Here is a 27,386-nt window from a genome sequence, read left to right as displayed (position 1 = left end):
CTTGGCAATAGAAGCCGAGAATGTCGAGAAGGAACCTGCAAGTAAGCATTTCATCGGACTGTGTACACCATGTGTATCCTGTACTTACGACTAATAAAACTTGGAAAATTATGTAAAATAGAAAGTTTTTTGCATTTTGCTTTTACCTAATAAATAACCAATGTCTTGCAGAACAAAATCAGTCCACATTTCCCTGCATATAAAGGGAAGGTTGTGCCATCTGTCCACGGACATCAGCGACAGGAAGTCCCATTATATCAGCATACAAGAAGGCACTTGACATATTTCATTCATAGATTTTTATTAAACTATTACATTTTTAATCATTTTGTTGTCATTTCAGACATTCTCATTGCATCAGCGCTATAAGCCTGGACAGAAGGCGTTAAGGCTGAGCCAGTGCAAGAGGGGAAAACAGTCTTCACCTGAATACAGGAACAGTCAGTATACCACTACTCAAATCAGGCATATCTATGTCAACATCATATTCAAGTAAATTAAGGAGCAGAAATAAAATAACTCATAATTTCTGTATACTTTCAAGAACACCTGCTTAACTGACAATTCATTATCATTATGTTATTATCAACGGTGTAATAACACCAAATAGAAACTAAAATAATAACAATAATCAAACAAATAATCTTACACAATATAAAATGCACCAACAGGAAATGTCAAATTCGAAACACCTCAGTAAATGAAAATTAAATTTACAACACCGATGTCATACTTCTAGCAGACTGTCAACATACTGTACTCTTTTAAAACAGCCAATGGGCATCCTGACAGTCACAGATCACATGTCTGCAGCTATAGGATTTAGCCATTTTGAATAGAATTTCAAGTATTGTAGTGTTAGGAGCGAACACTAATTTCCACTTTAGTCAAATTTTCACATAGTCTCCCACTGACATCAATGCATAACTCAATGAAAATTCATCTTTAAGCTAAGTAGGATTCACCCCTCAATGTTTCACCACATCATACAAAGTTTTGACCCTTAGAGGCAAAGTGAAATACAATAAAAAAAATCATCATCAACAACAGTGCAACATAATTAAAAGGACTCTAATCAATCACATCCGATTTAGCCGACATCCACACAGTAGTAATTTTGGCAGTGCTGTAGGTGGAACAGCGTTAGAGCTGTCAAATGCATAAGTGTTCTCCTATCATTATACATAAAGCGGACATTGCCATTGGCTGCACGGAGTCACATTAAGAGTTCGAAGACTGGAATGTGAGATGTAATCTACACCTGGATTAGGCTGATAGAAATCCTCATTATTTTGTTGAATGATTTTCAATTTGAGCGTCATTATTTCTATGTAGGCTAAACTTTCTCCTTCTGAACTAACGCGAGTGGGACGGGTGTGGCTTTGTGACAATGATCACAGGAGCAGCTGTTCACCGATTTGACAGCTCCAATGCAGTTCCACTTGCTGACACCGCCAAAACACCAGCTATGTGAGTGTCGGCTGTTAACGCTTGATCTGATCGAATCTAGGCCTAAGAAAATAGAAACGAAACATTTCCATTTTCATTCATTGGACAAGATTGAAAGTTCGGCAGACAGTTGAACAATGGAGAAGGTTCATTTGACAAAGATTTTCAATGTTCACTTCAGGATAGCATACCATTTATAGCATACTACTTATAGCATGAGTATTATTCAACAACTAAACTGCAGCGAAATATGTGTCCTATAACACTTAGAATGGACTTACTGAAACATAATTTGAAGGGAAATACTGAAACATCAGACTTTCTACTGAAAGTCTTTGCGGAAAGTTACTGCACTGGTGTTAGGATGAGCAAGGGATGACGTAGTCAAGCCCTAGTTGAAAGGCCTGAACACTATGTACAACAACAGCTCTGCACAACCAGCAGACGACACTGCACAGCCTCTATGTAACCAACCAGCAGGGTCGCTCAAAGGATGACATCATTGAGCCACTGGCTAAATCCAGTGTGAACACCTTAGACATTAGATTTTTATGCAAAATGCTAAGAATAGTTAAGAAAGAAGCCACTGCCCATTATACATATATATATATAACTGAAGGCTCTTTGCTGTGTGGTGTCACCCTTCCTATTCACATCATCACTGATGTCGGTTTTTACTCTCCCAAACAAAGTCAAGCCTGGATTATAACCATCTTGTAAATTACTTTTTGGAGACAAATCTACTCTTTAATCTTGGGCTGTAGGCCATCTGGCCCAGTAATATTCATAAAGACTTCAGTGATGGCAGCCTGGCTGGCATCCTGACATTTCTTCTCCCCTATCCCATTTTCTGCTACCCTTGTCTATCTCTCACTTGGCAAAGGTTTAACCCTGTTTATTATGCCATTCGATTAGGAGGAAAACCTTCGCTGAAACCAACGGGAGTTACAACCTACACAGAGAGAGAATGACTGCAGATCTGACCGATTTTATCGTTTGACGTTGACCTCAAATTTCCCACATATAAAACAGGATCTGCAAAGCAACTGCAAATTCAGAGAATTGTGCTTTTTGTCGCCTGATAATAATGGAATTGGATCTAACATTAAAAACCATGTCCTGTACATTACAAAATCACACCAATAATAACAATAAAAGAAACAAGAATGAATTGAAAGGACACAGATTAAAACTAAATAAATAGAAAAATTGCACAAGTAAATTGGTGCTTCAAGCTCCCCCTCCTTGAGCTTCAAGCTCCCCCCTTCCAGCAACCACAGGACAAGAAACAAAATGGAGTCCGGAGAGGAGCTCATTATCCTTGATTGAATAGGCTCTCAGTAGCTGTGATGGTGGAAGCACTACAGTAGATGAGCATGGCACAAAAGACCATCGGTGGAACCAGTAAGATAAACAAATCAGCTCCCCACTGACAAAGGCCCATTAAGAATATCCTGACTTTCCTCTTGCCTTTCAAGGGAAAGGGTCGTGTAAGGACTTTGCTTGTCCGTGCCAGTGCCTCAGTGGTAGCAGATCACTTCACTGTTTCCCCGCCATTACTCATCGCTGCAGTAATGACTGCTGCTAGCAAAAACAGAACATCACTAGAGTCTTTGGTTCAAGTAGATGATAGCCAGCAGAGAGAGTGAGCACTTTGAATTGAATTGAGAGAGAGAGAGAGCGAGAGCGAGAGAGCGAGAGAGAATAGATTAGGATTCCAACAGCGCAAAGAAAAACGGCATAGCTTTACCCTTTCTTGTCTCGTCCACCCCATTCATGGTTGAACACGATGGAGCAAAACATCACTTGAACATTGAGTACACCATTGTTTGTTTCTCGTGTCGATTTAGTTCGAGAGTCGACAGAAATGGATGAGATGGAACAACTGTGGGACCAAATACAGGGGTTACAGACATGTCTGTAGACGAGGCACTTTGTCCGTAGACAGGAGAGGTTGTAGAGACTTGAAGTCATTCAGAGAGAGAAAGAGAAAGAGAGAGAGAGATGGGGGGTGGAGATAGAAGGACAAGAGCACTGTGCTGTACCCCTCTATCCTTGGAGAGGGAGGCTCCAGACAGCCAGCAGGGCAGCGGGAGGGGTTCCACTGCCAGGGGGTCAGGGGCCAGAGCTCCACAGGTCCCCCATGGTGCGCTGGCGAAGCGGCACCTCTGTTGAAACTGAAGCACACACAAACAGCACACCGCTTTAGACATACACAGAACCACTCTGCATAGAAACGCACACAACAAACACAGTTGTCCGCATGACATGCTAATAAATACTAGAATCACTATGATGGTCAACAGCAAAATGTGTTTTTGTGACGTCTTCCCTCATCTGGAATATGTCTGGAACCAATTCATTGGAAAACACTGACATTTCTGTCCTGTGTTGCTAGAACAAACAATAACAACCGCTTGTCTGTAGACACTGAGTTCTGTATTTTCGAAGGTTTACTGGGACGAATTCTGTTGAGATTTGAATATTTATCCCCCCCTCCCGAGTACCCAAGGAGCCTGTATATACACAATGACACAATTTTACCCTGCCTTGGTGTTCCCTTTTTAGGGAGCGGGATCTTTAGAAACTCTTGAAAGGAACCCAACAGTATGCAGAAGTGCATCTCAAATATGATGGTTTATTAACACTTGACAGATAAGAAGACATAACTGCTTGCTAACATCTCTCCATCTGCGCCCGCTCACAGGGTAGCAGAGGATATACCCCAGGCCCACAGCCAATGAGGACCTAACAATTAAGACAGTTATAACCAATCACACACATGCATTCTTTGATAATGCACTGAACAAGTTCATGCACATTTAGCCAATGCACCATGTGCATAACACAGCTGTAAATTCTCGTACACATCATTTCCCTCACCCCACCTGCATTGTTTTTTCAGATATCGACTCTACTGTAATCATTGTACTCAGTTGAAGAGTGCTAAATCTGATTGAAATGTTAAGTATAACCACCCCGTTAAACTTGTATATCCTCCTGACCTCCACATCTTCTGTACATTGTTGTAGTTTGTTAAGCAAACCTTTTTTATGACGCAAAGAACATTTCTGTCAAAACAAACAATAAAACGCCTTCTTAAATCTTCTTTGCCAATAATGATTATTTTTCCTATTACTAATTAAACTGTTTAATGTTGGTTACTTTCTAAATGTAATCCGTTAGTTACTAGTTACCTGGCCAAATTCAGAATCAGTAATATAACGTTTGGATTACCCAAACTCTAATATAATCTGATTACTTTCAGTTACTTTTAAAATGGTGTTCCCCGAAAGAGGTATAAGAAGTAGTTTGTAGGAATATTACCAATTGACTGACATTATTGTAGGATAAATCAATGTTAGAGTTTACATAGCTGGCCATAAATGGGTGTTGCATTTTAGTTCATGGGTAAATACGCTTAGGTTGGAGTCATTAAAACTCAGTTTTCAACCACTCCACAAATTTCTTGTTAACAAACTATAGTTTTTGCAAGTCGGTTAGGACATCTACTTTGTGCATGACAAGTCATTATTCCAACAATAGTTTACAGACAGATTATTCACTGTATCACAATTCCAGTGGGTCAGAAGTTTACATACACTCAGTTGACTGTGCCTTTAAACACCTTGGAAAATTCCAGAAAATGTCATAGCTTTAGAAGCTTCTGGCAAATTGACATTTTTGAGTCAATTGTAGGTGTACCTGTGGATGTATTTCAAGGCTTACCTACAAACTCAGTGCCTCTTTTCTTGACATCATGGGAAAATCAGAAGAAATCAGCCAAGACCCCAGAAAAAAAATTGTAGACCTCCACAAGTCTGTTTCATCCTTGGGAGCAAATTCCAAATGCCTGAAGGTACCACGTTAATCTGGACAAACAATAGTACGCAAGTATTAACACCATGGGACCATGCAGCCATCATACTGCTCAGGAAGAAGATACGTTCTGCCTCCTAGATATGAACGTACTTTGGTGCGAAAAGTGCAAATCAATCCCAGAACAACAGCAAAGGACCTTGTGAAGATGCTGGAGGAAACATGTACAAAAGTATCTATATCCACAGTAAAACGAGTCCTATGTCGACATAACCTGAAAGGCCGCTCAGCAAGGAAAAAGCCACTGCTCCAAAACTGCAATAAAAAAAGCCAGAATACAGTTTGCAACTGCACATGGGGACAAACATCGTACTTTTTGGAGAAATGTCCTCTGGTCTGATGAAACAAAAGTAGAACTGTTTGGCCATAATGACCATCGTTATGTTTGGAGGAAAAAGGGGGAGGCTTGCAAGCCGAAGAACACCATCTCAACCGTGAAGCACGGGGTGGCAACATCATGTTGTGGGGGTGCTTTGCTGCAGGAGGGACTGGTGCACTTCACAAAATAGATGGCATCATGAGGAAGAACATTTATGTGGATAGATTGAAGCAACATCTCAAGAAATCAGTCAGGAAGTTAAAGCTTGGGTCTTCCAAATGGACAATGACCCCAAGCATACTTCCAAATTTGTGGCAAAATGACTTAAGGACAACGCAGTCAAGGTATTGGAGTGGCCGTCACAAAGCCCTGAACTCAATCCCATAGACGATTTGTGGGCAGAACTGAAAAAGCGTGTGCAAGCAAGGAGGCCTACAAACCTGACTCAGTTACACCAGCTCTGTCAGGAGGAATGGGCCAAAATTCAACCAACTTACTGTGGGAAGCTTGTGGAAGGCTGCCTGAAACGTTAGACCCAAGATAAGCAATTTAAAGGCAATGTTACCAAATACTAATTGAAAGTACATAAACTTCTGACCCACTGGGAATGTGATGAAAGAAATAAAAGCTGAAATAAATCATTCTCTACTATTATTCTGACATTTCACATTCTTAAAATAAAGTGGTGATCCTAACGGACCTAAAACAGGGAATTTTTACTTGGATTAAATGTCAGGAATTGTGAAAACCTGAGTTTAAATGTATTTGGCTAAGGTGTATGTAAACTTACGACTTCAAAACTAGGCTTCTTTCTAACCAATTTCTTTCTACTACAGATAATAATACGATAATACGATTTTTACATTAAAACGTCTGTCAGATTTCCAGTCATTCCAATTCATTTAATACCCCTTAATCTTCAAGAATACGACATGGAAATATAGATTAGCCAAATGGTTTTTACCTGAGCATAACTTATTAGCCTACTCTGTTGTTTATGATTTTGTTGTCATGGAGGACTGATTGGGCTCATTGCTTTGCATTGAAAAATAAAGGCTGCTCTCATGGAATGGCATGCTTTGAGCACTACCAAAAAGTGCTATATGCATGTGAAAAAGGTACGGCATATGCTGCATTTGCTATAGGCTTATGTTTTAGTTGGTGACACCATGGAATTAGAATACTTTATTATTTTAAATACATTTTTTATTGTCACATACACCAGATAGATAGCTGCAGTGAAATGTGTTGTTTTACAGGGTCAGTCGTAGAAGTAGGGCACCCCTGGAGCAAATGTGGGTTAAGTGCCTTGCTCAAAGTCACGTCAACAGATTTTTCACCTTGTCGGCTTGGTTATTCGAACCAGCGACCTTTCAGTTACTGGCCCAACACTCTAAACGCTAGGCTACCTGCCGCCCAGGATCTAAGGATTTAATACAATCTCTATTGGTGACACTTTGATATCACAATAATTTGCAGTCTATCAAAAGTGCGCGAGTTTAAGCATGCGTCCATTAGGCCTTTGGATTATTTTATTTATCAGCATGAATTACATTGAGCAATAAAAGCCCCACTCGTGGTCTTTGTAAATTAAACTAGTATGGAGCTCAATACCATGGAGGTGTTGGGAGGAACATTTTTCACTGGCTGTCCACTGGTCTCAAAAACAAGGATTTATAGGCAGCTTAAACTTCTTAAATTCAACAATTATTGGGTTAAAATACAGAAATACATTTGTGAAGAGCCATCCGCAACAACCACAATCCGCAAGGCGCAAATAGCTAAACGAGAGAGCAGCAGTGTGATTCACATCAATGCTCTATGTAGATATCAATAATAAGTGATATCCGTATCGCCCGTAGGCTACACCACTGCTGTCACCCTTACCTCCAAGGGTTTATTCAAATTGGATAATCTTTGGATGCAGACAGCAGTCACACCATTGAAAGACATAGCTTGGACTGTAGCCTATAAATGTCTATTCCTGCTCTTTTCCCCGCGATCCATCAAACGCATTTGCTCAGGCGGAACAAACAAAAACTGATTTGAATGTAATTGAGAAAACAGAAAGGTGTTTTTTTCCCCCGCAAACCACCTTTAAAAGTAAAAGTGAATTCAAAAGTAATCTAGTTTTTCAACAGTATCTGTAATCTGATTACAATATATTTGCTGGTAAAGTAATGGATTACCCTCTTTTTTGTGTGTACATGTAATCCATTATTCCCTAACCCTGTAAATCAAAGAGCAATTATATGGAGCAGTTCCTCAACAAAAGGTTAACAATGATTTAGCTATGAAAATAACAATAACACTTTACTTAGGTATGCCGGTATGATGCTTCGTAACTTGTTATAAGCAGGTATGATCCTTTTAATGTATAACTAAACAAGCCACTGTAATTTAACACTCACAGAGAGGTTGAGAGAGGCAGAGGTCTGTGGCTGAACTTTTACTTCCTGGTGTTACTGCTGTTCCCAGAGGTACTTGGGTTCTTGATGTTCAGGTTCTCATACACAGCGGACGGGTCGTCGTTCGTCACCCTGCATCACACAAAAATGGACACGCGCACACACGCAGGCAGGCACAAACAGACAAAACATGGTGAGATGAAAATCCGATTCCTGTTCATTCAGACAATGTTCATTGAATTTGGATGGAATGATATAAATGACAGCGGTAGTGTGTATTTAGAGAGAATAAAACACTATTTGCCTGTGTACTATATGAGCAGTGTGTATTTGCAGGGCTACTCACACAGAGGAGGAGCGTGACACACAGGTCATGTTGGGTTTTGACCGAGCGTTGGTCATCTGGGGGTATTTGATATTGGAGTACTCCCTCTCCTTTGTCTTATTCCTCTGCAATGAAAGCAGCCACAACAAACCATATTCTTTTAGCTTGAAAAATAAGATTATCATTGAAACATTGAGGCAAGATAACATAGCACGCACCTGGCCAACTTGCTTAGCTGGTTGACACCATGAAATGTAATACCTGTATCTCGGGCTTATCTTGATTGTTCCTTTGAATGAAGCTATCATGAAATGCTTGGGGCTCCAACTGTAAGGCAGTCACTTTTGAAAACATGTACTGCGATAATACTGTTGGTGTGTGTGGTAGTTACTGGTACCTTTCAAATTAAACTACTACTGTAGTGGCAATATTATAGTCTAACTACTACCTGCTCCTCCTCCAGTCTCTTCTGTGCCGTGTCAATGTACTGCTGGACAGCCATGTAGATGAACTTATACTGGGCCTCTGTCTGCACCATGCCTGACCGCTGCTGACGAACCCTCTGGATGGTCTTAGGGATGTCGATGTCACAGTCTAATCCTGAAACACACACAAGCACAAAAAGGTCAAAAGGCAGCATATTTAGCACGGTTACACTAATACCCAATACATGCAGATCCCTCCCAAGACTGGATCTCAGAGCCGTAACGTTTGGATAGGACTGATATCTAAGTTATAACATTAGGATACGACTGTATTCAGAGCTGAAACGTTTGGATAGGACTGATGTCGGTGCGGTAATGTTTGGAAAGGACTGATTTTATTGGTCGGTAACGTTTGGATGGGACTGATGTCAGAACCGTTATGTTTGGATAGGACTGATGTCAGAACCATCATGTTTGAAAGTTCAACATTCTCTTACCTTGTCTGTTGATGATGTCAATGAGAATGTCAATGACAATGATGGTGCCTGTTCTCCCGATTCCTGCACTGGAGACACAAAGGAGACAATAAGGTGTCATTTTCATAACGGACATACTGCTATTCTGCTAAAGTTCCAAGTAGAATTTTGGGCATGTGCTCCTGAGGACTCCTACGCTAATAATAAGTTACACTTGTAAATATGAACAAATCTACATGAAAGACAGTTCAGCTTGTGCTTGTAAAAATAAAATATATAACTTAAACGTTAAAATGTTTCAACAAAATTGGGATCCTTAACATTAAGACAACTCAATATCCAAAAAAACAATGTTTTTTTTGCCCACAAATTTTAAATCACAGTGCAGTCAACACAAAACATATTATTTTCTGTGTTATAGCCTAACTAGACAATAGGCTATGAAGGCCTGGGGAAAGTTGTGTAATTTAAAGCTAAAACCACAAGAAGCAGATGCAGAAAGTAAACATCAGAAAGTAAACATCCACTGTTTTGGTGCCCTACACATGGGCAGACAGTGGGTGTGACTGTGTGAGAGTAAAGTGTTGCATCTCGCAAATCTTAATATCCTAGTCTATTAATTGATGATTGGCCCTGCTTTACTGAAGTTGCGAGACATTGCAAGCCAAGAAATTGCGAGATACAATATTCCATTTGGTGGTACAGCTTTTTTGTATTGATGATAGATGTGCCCCGTGCACAGTTCTGACTCTTGTCTGCCTGGTGGCCAACCTGCCTATACTGTGCCCCTACCCTCTCTCTCTGTCCCTCACTATCTCGCTATGAAAGATGCTAGCGTTCATGTTCTCAGAAGTACGGCAACTAATCCATCTCCTCCTTTCCAAAAATACAGAATCTTAGGAGTCGATTCCTCGTGGAACTGAATCTTGACACTCAGAAATGGGAGTCGACACGGAGTCGAATACATTATTTTGGAGTCGACTCTCCACCACTACAGCATCGACGTTAACAGCTGAAAAAAAGTGGCAGAGAAAGGCAAGTGACAGCAGCCAAATGAGAAGAAAATGCAAGCTTTGCGAAGTGGAATTGAGGTACAGTAATAGCAGTACCGGTGCAATGCGTAAAACTGTTAGTTATAGATCTGTTAGTTATAGATGGTCAATGTCATCGAAAGCAAGTCTAAGAAGAGGCAGATATGTTCTATGTGCACTATTTCTATGCTTCCTGTGCTCTAGGCCTAAGCCTATTTAACTGCTTTTCAGTGACTGCTGCAACTAAAACAAATGAGGCTATTTGGTAGGCTATTCGCCACGAGCGTGCTTTAAAACAATCCACAGCTCATTTTTAAAAGAAGCTGAAGATCCTCTGTGGCCAAATCACACTCTCTGGTGTAGTATTTTGAATGATTTCATTTATTTCTGTATAGGCACGAGTCATTATATAGCCATTTTTTTTTGCAAATGTAATTCAATTTATTTTAAGGGAAGCTTATCTTCCCCTAGCCTATTGCACGTGCCGCCTATGCCGACATCAATGTGAAAGTAACCGGTGCGTAAAACAGCACTCAGGCTTACAAGGCCGAAGGTTGGCATCTCCTCTCTGAGCGATGCTCCACATGGTCCTAAAGCCAGCCACTCAAACAATATGCTAAAACAGATGTTGCATTTTCAACAGGATTGGAATGATTTTAGTGTACTTTTTATGTAGCATACTTTTACATTTTTGGTCTTCAGCTAGGGTATGGTGACGCACGTGGACATTTGTAGACTGTCCTAGACTACTAGATCTATAATTCTAGCTTCATGTTCTGCCAAACATAACAAATAAGAATGGTCAACTCAAACAGGCCTGGTCAACGTGGTGCAGGCATTTAGGCGTTTGTTATGACTGATGTTATGTCAGTAGGGCTTGGAGAGGTGTTGTGTCTGATACATGCTGTCTGTCACAATGTGTGCACCCTGTGTGTTTTACCTGCAGTGGACCACAATGGGCCCGGTGTCTCGAATGGTGCTCTGCGTGCGGTTGACCTGCTCCAGGAAGCTGAGCACGCCCCCAGGCTCGTTGGGAACACCGTGGTCAGGCCAGCTCAGGTACTGGTAGTGCCAGATATACCTCATCGGCTCCCTCTGCAGATCGGGAGAGTTAGCGCTACAGTTTACAGGCCTATTCCAGCATGTGTTTTACCTGGTATTTGTGTTTTACCTGGTATTTGTGTTTTACCTGGTATTTGTGTTTTACCTGGTATTTAATCTATGATAAAAACAGGTGCTTTATGGTAATAACTTCAATTCATTAAAAAATGATTATTTAGCTATGTTATTGTTACGGAAAAATAAATTCCACATACTACCTTAAAATGTCTACGTAAATATCAGGTAAAGTGCGCTGCAAAATAATGCAAAACTCCAATTTTAACAAGTCAATCAGAAATGGCCCATGTGATACAGGTTCATTAGGAATTACATTTCATACAACCAGAACGTTATGCCTAAATCAAGCCCCCAGCAGAAGTGGGCTTATTGTGAAAGAATGTGCCATACTAAAACAGACCACTTTTATAAAGATCCTCCTTTGATTTTTGTGGTCACGACAAGGGGCTGTCTTACCCGGTCCAAACGCGTCACCTCCAGTTCCCTCAGGATGTAGTCCTGAGCCGGACGCTCCTCCACGTTCTTCACACACACTTTCCCAAACTCCTTAGTGGCGTTGAGGTCAGGCCAGTAGCGCACACACTTGTTCTGACGAGGGCAAAGTGGACCATTAGACAATCTAGAAGGCCCAACTTTTCTTCTCAAGCAGCTTAAACAATCACCTTAGCTGTCATACTATCCTGGTAATCCTGACCCATCCCCAAACCCCCCGTCGCTCACCTCCACTCCTAGAATAAAAAATATACATACTGAACAAAAATATAAACGTAAAGTGTTGGACCCATGTTTCATGAACTGAAATAAAAGATCCCATACATTTTTCAAGCACACAAAAAAGCTTATTCATCTCACATTTTGTGCACACATTTGTTTACATCCCTGCTAGTGAGCATTTTTCCTTCGCCAAGATAATCCATCCACCTGACAGTTATGGTATATCAAGAAGCTGATTAAACAACATGATCATTATACAGATGCACCTTGTGCTGGGGACAATAAAAGGCCACTAAAAGGGGCAGTTTTGTCACACAACACAATGCCACAGATGTCTCAAGTTTTGAGGGAGCGTGCAATTGGCATGGTGACTGTAGGAATGTCCCCCAGAGCTGTTGCCAGAGAATTTCATGTTAATTTCTTTGCCATAAGCCGCCTCCAAAGTCATTTTGGAGAATTTGGCAGTACGTCCAACCGGCCTCACAATCGCAGACCACGTGTAACCACGCCAGCCCAGGACCTCAACATCCGGCATCTTCACCTGTAGGATTGTCTGAGACCAGTCACCCAAAAACGGATTAAACTTTTCTGTATTTCTGTCTGTAATAAAGCCATTTTCTGGGGAAAATTTCATTTAGATTGGCTGGGCCTGGCTCCCAAGTGGGTGGGCCTGCCCAGTCATGTGAAATCCATAGATTAGGGCTTAATTTATTTATTTCAAATGACTGATTTCCTTATATGTACTGTAACTCAGTAAAATAATTTAAATTATTGCATGTAAAATATAAACATTTAAGCTGCCTCCCACATAATTTTAGAGTATTTGGCAGTACATCCAACCGGCCTCACAACCGCAGATCACGTGTAACCACGCCAGCCCAGGACCTCCACATCCGGGCTTATTCACCTGCGGGATCGTCTGAGACCAGCCACCTGGAAAGTTGATAAAACTGTGGATTTGCACACATGAAGAATTTGTCATCCTCATCAGGATCTTGACCTGACAGCAGTTTGGTGTTGTAACCGACTTCAGTGGGCAAATTCTCACTTTCAATGGCCAATGGCATGCTGGAATAGTGCTCTTCATAGATGAATCCCGGTTTCAGCTTACCGGGCAGATGGTAGAAAGCATGTACAGTGTTGTATGGGTGAGCAGTTTGCTGATGTCAACATTTTGAGTGCCCCATGGTGGTGGTGGGGTTATGGTATGGACAGTCATAAACTACAGACAACGAACACAATTGCATTTTATCGATGGCAATTTCAGTGCACAGGGATACTGTGACAAGATCCTAAGGCCCATTGTTGTGCCATTCATGTCCAGCAACTTCACATAGCCATTGAGGAGAAGTGGGACAACATTCCACAGGCCACAATCAACAGCCTGATCAACTCTACGTGAAGGAGATCACGCTGCATGAGGCAAATGGTGGTCACATCAGATACTGACTGGTTTTCTGATCCACACCCCTAACGTTTTAAGGTATCTGTGACCAACAGATGCATATCTGTATTCCAAGTCATTTGAATTAATTTATTTCAATTGACTGATTTCCTTATATGAACTGTAACTCAGTAAAATTGTTGCATGTTGCGTTTTTGTTCAGTGTAGCATTACATTATATAGACTTGAATATGAATGCCTGATCTAATAATTATATTTCGTACTCTGAACATATTATTTTTGGGTTGAAAAGAGCAAACTGGGATCCACACCACGGGGGGATATATGTGACTCCATAGATGAGACCGATATCGCCCGTTCATAATTCTATTTCTATGACCTCACCCGTCCTCTCTCCATCTCCTTGGTGGTCATGACAATGACGTGCGTGTTCTCCTGGTAGACCATCTTCCAGAAGTCCACCACAGTGTTCTGAAGGCAGCCCTGGGTGGCGATGAACACCTTGCCCTCCTCCACGTGACAGCCCTCTTCATGCATACTCTGGGGGGAGAGAAACATATTTCATTCATTCCATGTCTTCATTGGTGAGGAACATAAAACGTTGATAGCCTAGTGGTGGTTCAGTCTGTTGGTGCTTTAGCCAACTCCTCACTGCATTAATTCATTTTCATGCCAAACATGGAAGAGTTGGCTGCGACAGCACATAGGCTACAGTAGAGGACCCGGACAAATCTTTAGGGCCCGTCTGTGACAATATGTATGGATCCGTTACTAGAGACATTGTGAGAAACCGCCAGAGTTTCCAGTGCGCAAATCGGTTTCAAGTTCCGTGTTTCACATCAGAATATGGTTATCGATGAACATGATAGGCATCTCATTCTGCATTTCTAACAGCTGTTTATTATGGTGCTTTGATATTTAATTGTAAGGGGCGAATTAAATTCAAGCCACATTTTCACTTAGTCGTGCATTGATGAAGTGGAAGTTAGGATTCGCCCCTAAATGCAATGTAAATTATTCCACTCAGCAATAGACACATAGGTTGCTTAGCAACAAAACCGATGCATGGGGAAAAACAGACAGGGTTGGCTTACATTGTCGACAACATATAAACTATATTTCGTCACGAATGTTTATTGAAAACATAAATAGCCCTGGTTGTCTCTCAAATACATCAATACAGTTGTTGGTTAGCTAGCTAGCGAATTTTAGCTAAATTAGCATTGACGTGACATCAATCAAAACACCTCAAAACAAGACATGGTACCAAGAACAAGATAAAACGAGCCACCTATGATTCCCCACATGGCAGCTTCTTGTCACCGTTGCTAGCCATCTGACCATCCAGAATCACAACACATGGACTTCTGCCCCATTGAAGAGCGCGCATCGTTTTTGTGACCTCGTCAGATAACCCATCTATAAAGTGCATCGCTAAATTCTTGATTCTATCAGTCATCTCCAGAACTCACTCTGATGTAGTTGGCATTGATGTAGTCTGAGCCGGGCACATCTGCATCTGCTTCCCTGATCTCCACCCGCGTAGTGTCGACTGGAACATAGATACACAGGGACGAGGGCCTTTAGTCTCGCACACGCACAGTTTTGTAGACAGGATGTACAGGTCGGTATTTCACTCACAAGGGAGGATGTTCTTGTATCTGTTTTTACTCTTGTTCTCTGCGGTCTGTCCTTCTTTCCTGGGGTAGAGGAGCTTACACTCCTGCTGCTGTAGCACCTGGAAGGAGACAGGATAAAGAAGAGAAGAACAAAAAGAGATTAGGAGTGAAAGGTTATAGAGAAATAAGAGATACAATAAAATCATACAGAGGCAGCATCTGAAATGGCATTCCTTCTATCAAGTGCACAACTTTTGACCAGAGCCTTAGGGAGCTATTGTTTGACTCCCCCTTGTGAAGAGCCTGACGTGAGCCACAGACAACCCAATTTATGCTTAACTATATTTATGCTTAACTGAACTAAGCTAGCTCAGTTTGTTTTAGGACCGCTTTTTGTGTGTTTGGCCACACATACAGTAGGGGTCTCTATGGAGAAGATGAAATCAAATCAAAACTCTGCTCGAAAACAGGAGGCTGAAAGTTAAATCTCTCACCACAAGAGGTCACAATGAGACAAATCCCTTAGCCTGGATCTATGTCCTAAATGGCACCATATTCCCTAGTGTCCTACCTTTGACCAGGGCCATGAACCAGACCATGACAGGAACCAGTGGTGTCTGTCTTAGAGTTAACAATAATGTTCCTTGGGTTGTCCCTCAGACAATGCCTCATGAACATACTGGATTTCCATTCTATTCGTCTTGACTTTCATGTTTTGGAATATGAGATGATATATGTGATCTAGAATCATTGAAAAACACTGGTGGTGGTGTTGACGTCACCCCCCTTGTACCTCAAACTCTTCCCAGAACCCTTGTTTGGGCTTCTCGGAGTTGTCCGCCACTTTGTTGAGCTCCTTTACCCTGTTCTCAATGTTGGCTGCATTTATTCTGGTGGCATTGAAGGGCTTTCGTTGGAAAAAGGGAAGATAAATACATTCATAAATGAATTCCATGGATTATCATATGATCCACCATTCACATTCAAGTATATGTTATAGAACTTGCAGCTTAACCATACTTGGACTTACACATAATTCCATATTTAACACATCGATTTTCAGAGTAGATGTTCTAGAAACAACGTGGCTTCCATTTCTTTTACAAAGACATCACTGTCTAAACGCACTGGTTCAGTTTCTCACCTGTTTGAGGTGAACAACAATTCCACTCTTCTCCACCATGGGGTTCTTCTTGTAGTGATCCACCAGGTCAGCTAGCGTGTCAAACCGCTCTCCTCCGCCCACGTCATACTTCCCATCCTGCTGGGGCCACACAGAAACTCTGTTAGTAGGGATGGAGAACATTCAGCCTGCTTCATAGTCAATATGGAAGCTCTAGTCTAGAGTGCCTGGTATTGCCTTATATCAGATGGCATCACTCCTTCGTGACACTCGTCCCTCAATCAGTGCAGGCGGAATCGCGGTGCTATCTGACCTAAGACAATGGAATGCCCGGCTAAAGAAGAAGCTTTTTAAAACTCTCTCCATAGTTGAACTAGTTGCAATTTTTGAAAAATCTATGAGTGTGCTTTATTAACTATCATCCTAAATTGAAATATTGAATCATTTTGACAAATGTAATTATTTTATATTACGCAAATGTCGTCTATGGTTGACTGAACATCTTACTACATTACACAGACTAAAGTTACCACAAAATAATTAAAAAGAAATACACATCCTGTTTATCTTAGATTGGTGATGTTAGTGTAAAAGTTTATAGTCATCACGATGTCACAACATCAATTGCCTAAAACATATCAATATCTTTGGTTTAGTATATATGTTTTTGTCATAGTGTGCCAGTCCGTAGTGGAACAGAAAACACAGCTGCTTATAAAATGTCTCTGACCTGACATGAATTCACGGATTTTATGGTTAGCTATCACTCAAATGAAAGCCAACCTCTGTCGCTATTTAGAAACTGATGTGAGGTGGTGATTCGTTGATATTATCCAGTCAAGAAAATATTATATAATATAATACGTTATAATATTACGTATTAGCCATCTACCGGAAAAAAATTCTTACAGAGATATAAGTTGATAAATGGCTACTACAGGTTTTCATCTACCGACTGGTGTATGTAGTATACCCAATATCTTTGAGGTTGATCTCTTAGAAGAGTTTAAAAGGGACATGTCGCCGCAGTTATTTTCCCACTTCCATTGATCTCAATACAATATTGATTTGAGTGATTCATTTTGCTCGCTATTGATTACAGTAGAACAAGGCCGCTTGGTAAATATAGGTGCGTGTGCACTTATAAAGGTACTAATTAAGCAAAATACAAGTCATCTGTGACACGTATGTTTAGACACAAATGTTTATGTTTTGGTGTTCCAAATATCATGACATATTTCAGCATATTGTTTATGAGTTTGGACATTTAAAACCTGTTTTGACACTAGGCTTTTAATTTTTAAAAACGATGACAACAGGAAGCAGAAAACAGTATCATGGGGCGGCAGGGTAGCCTGGTGGTTAGAGCGTTTGACTAGTAACCGGAAGGTACAAATCTGTCGTTCTGCCCCTGAACAAGGCAGTTAACCCACTGTTCCTAGGCCGCCATTGAAAATAAGAATTAGTTCTTAACTGACTTGCCTATTTAAATAAAAGGTAAAATAAAAATAAATCATTTTCAATTTATAAGTAGAAATGTTACTTTTAACAATATTTTTTCTATGGGATTCTGCTTAATCAGGTAAAAACTACTGAATGAGCCCAAGAAACCTGCTATGATTGATTTTAATGTCATTGGTGAAATCATGAAAATGTGTTTCTTGCCTTCTGTTAGTGCTGTTTGCTACCCCTACTAGCCCCTATTATCCTGCTAGCCTTACAAGCCTGCTTTCCCTACTAGCCTGCTAGCCCTGCCTGATAGGCCAATCTAGCTGGCAGGATAGGGGCTACAAGCATGCTAGTTCCTACTAGCCTGCCAGCTAGCTTGCTAGCCCTACAAACCTGCTAGTCCCTATATTCCTAGCTGCCCTACTGGTCTTCTAGCCCTGCCAGGTTACCTGCTAGACCCTAAGCCAAAGGCCTTTCTATAATAAAAGCTAGCCTGTAAGAGTTAGCCTACTGCTAGCTAGGCCTGTTTTCAACTAATCAAGCCCCTGTTAATTTGAATCAGGTGTGCTTGTGTTAGGATATATGGAATATTGGTTGGGCCCACGACAGATTGATAGACTTAATTGTTTAGACTAAGTATGTGCTCTACAAATTGCTTACCAAGGTGTGTTATGCAAAGATGGTATATTATAGGAGTAACAATTGCAGTGCCATCTGGCTCACAGAAGGTGCAGGGTAGTGAGTACCTGTCAGGTGAGCCAGAAGCGATGACCCTCATTGTAATTTTTTATATTCCCTTCTGGAGACACAGTGACAACTAGGAAAGACTAGTTGACAACCATGAAAGTATGGTGACAGCTAGGAAAGACTGCTGATATCTGGGAAAGACCAGAGATGGGGAGTGGAGGCTTGGCAGGCTGAAGCACGACCTTTACAAGGAGATACCCACTATCAATCACTATGGAAAGATATATAATAAGACCCCCAAGGTCAGACGAGAGTGGGGTAGGATGATTGACCTACAGGACAGACCACTGTTGAGACGGGTGAGATTCCGGGGTAGGAGCCAAACCACAGTCCCCAGAATCTCCATATGCAACATCACTGAAGCATCAGGGGAGACAGACGACCAACAGGAGAGACAAGGCAATCTGTATTGAACACCAACACAGGAGAGACCAGGAAGCAAACTGTGGAATGGACTGCTGCATCAGCAAAAAAGGAATCGGAGATGTTCGATTGAGATGTAAACCAAGTGCTGGAGGTAACACTTACAGGAGATGTAGGGAAGAAAATCGGAGCAATGTCAACTATCATCTGGATCATAGGGGCTGACTGCTTTGGAAAGGAGGAGAGGAAATCCAAGGCAAACATCAAGACAAAAGAAAACTGACAACACTAAGAGGCGACTTGGCAGGCTTATGAAGGCTTTTCAAAAACCAAGGGAGGAAGAGAAACTAGCATTGAAGAACATCCATGACAAGCTAAGAGAGTGCATTCAGACTTTGTGGTGAGCTGAGTACCATCGCAGGGCCAGAAGGAGGCTGATGAAGGAGAGGAGAGACTTTACAAAGAACCCCTTCCAGTATCTATCAAAACCCCTGGGGGACAAAATATCAGTGGAGGAGCACCTTTGTGGAGTGCACAGTGACCTCAGACGTGAGATGTCAGAAGTCAGCTGGTGGAGGTGAATGACTTTCTCAAAAAGGCCAGGGGAAGATCAAAGCCAGAGCCTAATGAGATTCCATACAAGGTGTACAAATACTGCAAGAGGCTCAGGAAGAGAGACTGAGGCTGCTGAAAGTGGCATGGAGGAAAAACTCTCTGACAGAAAGCTGGCTAGTTGCTGAGGGGTGTTTCATTCCAAATGAAGAAAACTCCACAAACATCAAGCAGACCTCAAGAAGCAGCTGCTCTCCCAGAGGAGATAGCCAGCACAAGTCTAAGACCAGATATAGTCCTTTGATCTAGAAGCACAAACCAGGTGGTCCTCGTCGAGCTTACAGTGCCCTGGGAGGAGAGAATGAATGCACAATAAACACCAGTCCCTCATCCTTGAGAGTCAGCAAAATGGATGGAGCCTGGAATCTACCACTTCAGGTTGGCTGAAGGGCCTTCGCAGGCAAATCACTCTGGAGAACCCTGGGGCTGCTAAGCATTGAAGGAGTGGCAGAAGAAGCTGGTGGCTGATATCAGCAAGCAGGCAGAAGAGGCATCTCGTTGGATCTGGCTGAAGAGGAATGAACGGTGGCAGAGCCAAGCAGGCATTAGGGAGGCTGAGTTGAGTGGTGGGATCGAGGGGGTAATTCCAGAACGCTGGTTCTGCCGCTGAGGTCCTCCGAAGTGTCGTATGCTTATTGACAAAACACCAGTCAAGGGGGGTACCACACTTGAGAAGTCCCACTCCAGTTACATGTGGAGCGCCTTGAAGGAGGAAGAATGAGTAGCGATTGCAGTGCCATCTGGCTCACAGTAGGTGCAGGGTAGCGAGTACCTGTCAGGTAAGCCGGCAGCGATGACACTCATCGTATTTTGATAAAACCAGAACTAGTTCAGTCTGCAATGTTGGCATCAAACAATGTTAATAACCGTGTTATGACCCGCCTAAAATGTTTGGTGCCAACATGGCACCCATTAAAAGTCTACATCGCAAACATTACTTGCCAAACTATATGCATAGCTCTGGCTCAGTGTAGGCCCTAGCTGGTCTTACCTGATATCGGATCATGACGTGTTACCTGGTATCGGATCATGACGTGGGTAACCTTGGTCTTGCGGTCCACATTTTCATGCTTCTCCTCGTTGGTGAGGACAGAGAGCACGAAGTCACCTGGTTTACTCTGGCTCTCGCGCACCAGGAAACTGCCAGGCTTGCCCTTGTCCGTAAGCAGCTTCTCAGCGTCGCGCCCAGAGAGGTGCCCGTGGTACCACCTAGGGTAGATTAGTAGATGTAGAGTCAGACAATTTATGACATGACTATTACGTTTGAATATACTAATACAATTGAAAAGCAATGAGGACTGAAATGAAAGTCACCCCAACCCAGCCTTATATATTGAATTGTTAACTTAAGAAATCAAAAAAAGTGTGTTTGTTTCTGAGTTGAGTTTGCACACGTGATGGTGTTAAAGAAACTTGAATAGTGTGTGCCTCTGCATGTCTGTGTCTGTATGAGAGCTTGCATATGTGAATGTGTAGGTTCCAACAAGAGGTCTCAGCAGGTGTTTCATGGAGAAGCCACAGAAACCATGCTTGACAGAGATCACACATTGTTCTTAGAAATAGATACATTGTACGTCACAATGTGTGGTTGTTCATTTCTGTGTGTGTGCTTACCTCTCGGAGGTGGGGTCTTTGCAGTTGAGTGGGTACTTGAGCTCGATGACGTCTCCATTCCTCTCTCTGAGGAGGTCGTGCTGCTCTGTGTAGTACTGCACCAGTTCTGCCAGCGTGGCAAACTTCTCCCCTCCATAAAGGTCGTAGTAGTCCCCTGAATTCTGGATCTTAATATGGGTGACCTCATCACTCCGCCTGACACACACACACATGGAAGAGAGTTAGTCACAGCGCACATTGTTCAAATAGGTCACTTTTTATTAGGTAACCGATTTACCCTGCAGTATGTAGAGGTTAGGTTAATTAGTCCCTCCAGGATTTCGCAGGGAATTTGTGTTTTTGCGGGGCAATATGCTCTGAATTTCTAACATTTGTCGTGAAAATGCGCCGATGAGGACAAAAGTCTGTTGACTTGTGGCTTGATTGAACCATATTATGTGGTAAATGTTTGGTTGAAATTGCGAGCCCTCTTTCTGCATTACGGTGATGGGTCAGTTTTATGCGATAATATTGCAATGCTTTGACAATGAGGTAATTATGCAGTGAGTGGTCAAATTTGCAAGCCTTCGCATAATATTTGGAGCAATTGTTGATTTTGGTAAAAATGTGGCCATCGCAGAATCCTGTAGGGTTGGCTAATAGAGGTTAGATTACCACTGTTCTGTGTGTGTGTGCGTGTATACGAACAGAGCAAGACAGAATACCACAAAAACCTGCATGAAAACAACAGGTTGATTTGATCAGTGGTACAGTGAATACCCAATCATTTCTGAACAATAGGAAACCGTTTCCTCAACAAATCTGTACAGAAATGTTCCCTTCTAGAAAAAAAACCTTATCAGACAATATTATCCCTCTATAATACCATGTTTATTTCATATTAAAGGCTTAAGAGATTTTATTTGAGGTGAGTATTTGAAAGAAAGTGCTTTTCATTAAATGCAGGTGACTAGAGAGCACAGCTCAGACAAGGTCATAAAACAGTCACTGCCACTTTACAAGATACACAGCCACAAACAGACAGTGTCACACACACATACACATGCATTCAAACACACACACACAGAATTCCAAACCGAAACATTCTTATCAGTATGGAAACAAGTCAGACTTCTTCTTCAAATTTTTCCATTGCAGTAAAAATATCAGAGCACCATTTTTCTGCAGCAACAAGCAAAACCAACCTTCAAAACATACGCTTTGTTGTCTAAGTACACCTACACATTCAGAAGAAGACCGCTTTTGAGCATGCAGCCAACCACAACTCCCACTCCACGCACTTTTACAATAAAGATCATAGCTAGCGATCTAACACAGGCAATTAGAAAAGTGACAACACTGCACATTATGCTATCTGATATCTAGTTTGAATGTAATTAGCAAGCCTTCGCTCTGCAAATTGATGATCAAGTAACAGTCATAAAAAGTGTAGCTAATCATATCTCCCTCCCTCCCTCCCTGTCACTCTGCTTCCCATCACTCTCTCTCTCTCCACTTCTCTCGCCATCCATCTCTATCTTGCCTATAAACCTGCACTCCCTCCTTCCCTGTAATTGTGTTATGAATGTTTGAGTGGAGTAGTATGCCTCCCTGTCTGTGGCTACTAATGGCCAGCGACGGCTGCAATGTGCGCGCGTGCGTGTGTGGCAGGCTGTTTGAGGGAATTTAACACGATTAATGACATCTCAATGAGCCAAAAACATCCAACTAGATTTTACTCTGCAGATGGGCTTGGTCTGTTGCAGACTTGGAGACATAGCACACATTATCAATGTGCCATACTTCATCCTTGAATCTGCTAGATACTAGCTCCTGTACCTGATTATGACAACTGCAATATCAAGTAGTACTGTTGGACAGGGTTGTTGTTTTTTTGGGTGGGGGGGGGGTGGAGACCAACTCCGATATTTTACTTTAAAATATATACCAAACAAAAACCAAAGTAACAAACCATACAATTCTATGCACAAGGACTACTTTTAACAACAACATTCAACAACATTTACAGGAAGAACTTTGCAGATACAAAGTATTATTTACAAAATTGTTACTGTGTAAATGATTAAAGGCCGAATTTGGGCAAAAGCGCAAAAATAACGGTTGTTAAATGTATAACCGATCAACGGACCATTATACCAGGTCATTTAATGCTTAAAAATGAAAACAAAAATGGATGAATAAGATATTTTGCTGTAGAAACGCTGTATTTGGCTCCATTCATTGTGCACTCTCAGTCTGCAAAAACACTACAGTTTAATTATAGTAATACTACAGTATTTAATTTGCTTATACCATGCCTATTTCCTTCCCCCATATCCTAATTTGTGCCACCCATAAGTGAGAAACCTACATATCAAGTAAAGGTACTTCCACAAACTAAGGGGTGTTACTAAGGGCTGTGAATACTTATGCAATTAAGATATCTATATATTCATTTCAATAAAAAAATTTAAAAAAGTAACCGAAAGGTTGCAAGATCGAATCCCCGAGCTGACAAGGTAAAAAAAATCTGTTGTTCTTAACAAGGCAGTTAACCCACTGTTCCTAGGCCGTCATTGAAAATAAGAATGTTCTTGACTGACTTTCCTAGTTGGATAAAGGCACACACACACACACACACACACACACACATACATATATATAATAATTCAGGTTGTAACACAACAAAACTCAAACTGTTGTAATATCTGAGCTGTAAAGGTCTAACCCATAACAACTGGTATCACTAGCTATGTTTCAATTAACTTGTCCAGTGATATTTTTGTCGACAATTAGAAAGTTTGCATAGAAAATAGATGTGACAATTGACTGCTACAGTGTGTTTCCATTTAATTGTCTGAATAAAAAATGAAAATCTTAAATGTCTTGTCAATAAGATAAACCCTAAACCGCTGTAAAAATGGAAGTAATGACTCACTCTGTGTGCAATAATAGTGTTTAACATGATTTTTGAATGACTACCTCATCTCTGTATGCCCACACATTCAATTATCTGTAAAGGCCCTCAGTAGAGCAGTGAATTTCAAACAAAGATTCAACAACAAAGACCTGGGAAGTTTTGCAATGCCTCGCAAAGGGCACCTATGGTAGATGGGTAAGAATTTTAACAAGCAGACAATGAATATTCCTTTGAGCATGGAGAAGTTATTAATTACACTTCGGATGGTCTATCAATACACCCAGTCACTACAAAGATACAGGCGTCCTTCCTAACTCAGTTGCCGGAGAAGCAGGAAACCGCTCAGGAATTTCACCACGAGGCCAATGGTGACTTTAAAACAGTCACAGAGTTGAATGGCTGTGACATGAGAATGGATCAACAACATTGTAGTTACTCCACCATAATAAACTCATTGACAGAGTGAAAAGAATGAAGACTTTGCAGAAAAAAATATATTCCTAAACATGCATCCTGTTCGCAACAAGGCACTAAAGTAATACTACAAAAAATGTGGCAAAGCAATTAACTTTTTATCCTGAATAGTGTTATGTTTAGGGAAAATCCAATACATTACGGAGTACCTCTCTATATTTTCAATAATAGTGGTGGCTGTATCATGTCATGGGTATGCTTGTAATCGTTAAGGACTGGGGAGTTTTTTCAGGATAAAAAAAATGGATTGGAGCTAAGCACAGGCAAAATCTTAGAGCAAAACCTGGTTCTGTCTGCTTTCCACCAGACACTGGGTGATGATTTCACATTTCAGCAGGAAAATAACCTAAAACACAAGGCCAAAACTACACTGGAGTTGCCTACCAAGAAGACAGTGAATGTTCCTGAGTGGCCGAGTTACAGTTTTGACTTAAATATACATGAAAATCTATGGTAAGACCTGAAAATGGTTGTCAACCAATTTGAAAGACCTTGAAGAATAATGGGCAAATGTTGTACAACCCAGGTGTGGAAAGCTCTTAGAGACTTACCCAGAAAGACCCAGAAGCACTTCTACAAAGTATTGACTCAGGGGTGTGAATACTTCATCTCCGTATTTCATTTTCAATACATTTGCAAAAACTTCACTTTGTCATTATGGGTTATTGTGTGTAGACGAGTGAGAAAAAAAATCTAATCCATTTTGAATTCAGGCTGTAACAACAAAATTAATAAATCAATGAGTATGAATACTTTCTGAAGGCACTGTACATGTCCTCAAAATGGCATGCTCAGGTATGACCATTCTAGCTAACGATAGGGCAGATATGTATGTGAACAACAGGCACAACTAAGTCTTTTTTTCTCCAAAGTTGCCAGAATGCTGATTGCATCAACTTATCAGTACATTTGTAACAGCCTAAACATTACTAAACTTCTACTCGATCAAATAAGCATCACATAATTCGACATTCTCTCATAGACTTCCATACAAAAAAGAGATAGTTGATAGTAGCTTTAGTTGCCTGATGACATGCAGTACCAGTCAAAAGTTTGGACACACCTACTCCTTCAAAGGCTTTTCTTTATTTGTACTATTTTCTATATTGGATGTCTTCACTGTTATTGTACAATCTGTGAAATAACATATGAAATCATGTACTAACCAAAAAAGTAGCCACCTTTTGCCTTGACAGCTTTGCACACTCTTGGCATTCCCTCAATCAGCTTAATCTGGAATGCATTTCCAACAGTCTTGAAGGAGTACCCACATATACTGAGCACTTGTTGGCTGCTTTTCCTTCACTTTGCAGTCCAACTCATCCCAAACCATCTCAATTGGGTTGAGGTTGGGGGATTGTGAAGGCCAGGTCATCTGATGGAGCAGTCCATCACCCTTCTTGGTCAAATAGACCTTACACAGCCTGGAGGTGTGTTGGGTCATTGTCCTGTTGAAAAACAAATGATAGTGGGACTAAGCACAAACCAGATGAGATGGCTTATCACTGCAGAATGCTGTGGTAGCCATGCTGGATAACTGTGCCTTGAATTCTAAATAAATCACTGACAGTGTCACCAGCAAAGCACCCCCACACCATCACATCTCCTCCTCCTCCATGCTTCACGGTGGGAATCACACATGCGGACATCATCCGTTCACCTACTCTGCATCTCAAAAAAAGACACGGCGGTTGGAACCAAAAATCTCAAATTTGGACTCATCAGAGCAAAGGACAGATTTCCATTGGTTTAATGTCCATTGCTCATGTTTCTTGGACCAAGCAAGTCTCTTCTTATTATTGGTGTCCCTTAGTAGTGTTTTCTTTGCAGCAATTCAACCATGAAGGCCTGATTCACGCAGTCTCCTCTGAACAGTTGATGTTGAGATATGTCTGTTACTTGAACTCTAATGAACTTATCCTCTACAGCAGAGGTAACTCAGGGTCTTCCTTTCCTGTAGCGGTCCTCATGAGAGCCAGTTTCATCATAGCGGTTGATTTTTCCCCCGACTACACTTGAAGAAACTTTCAAAGTTATTTAAATTTTCCAGATTGACTCAAAGTAATGGACTGGCAAAGGGTGGCTACTTTAAAGCATCTTAAATATATTTCGATTTGTTGAACACTTTTTTGATTACTACATGATTCCATGTGTTATTTCATAGTTTATGTCTTCACTATTATTCTACAATGTAGAAAATAGTAAAAATAAAGAAAAACCCTGAAATGAGGTGTGTCCAAACTTGTGACTGATCACGTGCCCGTGTACCTTCAAAATGATTCGGCACTCATCATTTATTTGAAAAACAGTTTCCATCCTCATTTGTCGCAATAAAAGAAAGTTAGACAAAATAAAAATCCACCCGTCAAACAGATAAAATTTTTGTCGATCTTTAGAAAATGTCTCCTATGTCAGCCATTTTTACATTACACAACACAAAGATCTTTTTGGTGACATTACTTTTGTCAAATAAACCTGGGTCAATGGAAACCAGCCTACTTAAATACACATTACTCTAGAAGGGTCTCTGACTCCGGACACTACTGGAACAGTTAACATCAATGTTTAACCTTCCCCATCCCCCATTACCCCTCCTGGCCTCCCCCTGCCATCCAGCCCGGGCCAGGAAAGAAGGGAGAGATAAGCAAAGGGAAAAGAAGGGAGAATGAGACAACACAGCCCAGTGGAGTCCCAGGACGTCCATTACAACGAGAGAGAGACGAGCTGGATTTCCCTCATCTAACATCTATTATAAACTGGGTGGGTTGAGCCCTGAATGCTGATTGGCTGACAGCCGTGGTATATCAGATCGTATACCACGGGTATGACAAAACATGTATTTTTACTGCTCCAATTCTGTTGGTAACCAGTTTATGTAGCAATAAGGCATCTCAGGGGTTTGTGATATATGGCCAATATACCATGGCTACGGGCTG

General features: G+C 41.3%; 1 protein-coding gene and 1 long non-coding RNA gene across 4 annotated transcripts in view; one reads left to right on the top strand and one right to left on the bottom strand.

The window, feature by feature from the left end:
• Positions 1 to 284: 284 nt before the first annotated feature.
• Positions 285 to 27,386, bottom strand: part of LOC112233022 (tyrosine-protein phosphatase non-receptor type 11) — a 57,578-nt gene continuing 30,476 nt past the window's right edge. For 2 of the 3 annotated variants that reach the window (XM_024400372.2, XM_024400374.2), the window contains exons 3-16: positions 21,078 to 21,272; positions 20,480 to 20,672; positions 16,314 to 16,433; positions 15,963 to 16,076; positions 15,192 to 15,288; positions 15,023 to 15,102; positions 13,935 to 14,090; positions 11,888 to 12,019; positions 11,253 to 11,407; positions 9,303 to 9,370; positions 8,829 to 8,980; positions 8,402 to 8,505; positions 8,059 to 8,187; positions 285 to 3,626 (exon numbers count right to left, since the gene is read on the bottom strand). In XM_024400372.2, the coding sequence (XP_024256140.1) occupies positions 8,097 to 8,187; positions 8,402 to 8,505; positions 8,829 to 8,980; positions 9,303 to 9,370; positions 11,253 to 11,407; positions 11,888 to 12,019; positions 13,935 to 14,090; positions 15,023 to 15,102; positions 15,192 to 15,288; positions 15,963 to 16,076; positions 16,314 to 16,433; positions 20,480 to 20,672; positions 21,078 to 21,272 (1,657 nt within the window). In that variant the 3' untranslated portion in view covers positions 285 to 3,626; positions 8,059 to 8,096. The remainder of the gene's footprint in view (positions 3,627 to 8,058; positions 8,188 to 8,401; positions 8,506 to 8,828; positions 8,981 to 9,302; positions 9,371 to 11,252; positions 11,408 to 11,887; positions 12,020 to 13,934; positions 14,091 to 15,022; positions 15,103 to 15,191; positions 15,289 to 15,962; positions 16,077 to 16,313; positions 16,434 to 20,479; positions 20,673 to 21,077; positions 21,273 to 27,386) is intronic. The other variant, XM_024400373.2, reaches the window with a different exon arrangement.
• On the top strand, positions 8,164 to 11,387 carry LOC112215926. Its single transcript, XR_002948266.2, has 3 exons — positions 8,164 to 8,248; positions 10,174 to 10,372; positions 11,259 to 11,387. It is a non-coding gene; the product is annotated as an uncharacterized LOC112215926 (long non-coding RNA).

Source organism: Oncorhynchus tshawytscha, linkage group LG16 (assembly GCF_018296145.1).
Source record: "Oncorhynchus tshawytscha isolate Ot180627B linkage group LG16, Otsh_v2.0, whole genome shotgun sequence".
NCBI lineage: Eukaryota > Metazoa > Chordata > Actinopteri > Salmoniformes > Salmonidae > Oncorhynchus > Oncorhynchus tshawytscha.
The sequence above is the reverse complement of the archived record's forward strand: the minus strand, read 5'-3'. Positions and strand labels throughout refer to the sequence as shown.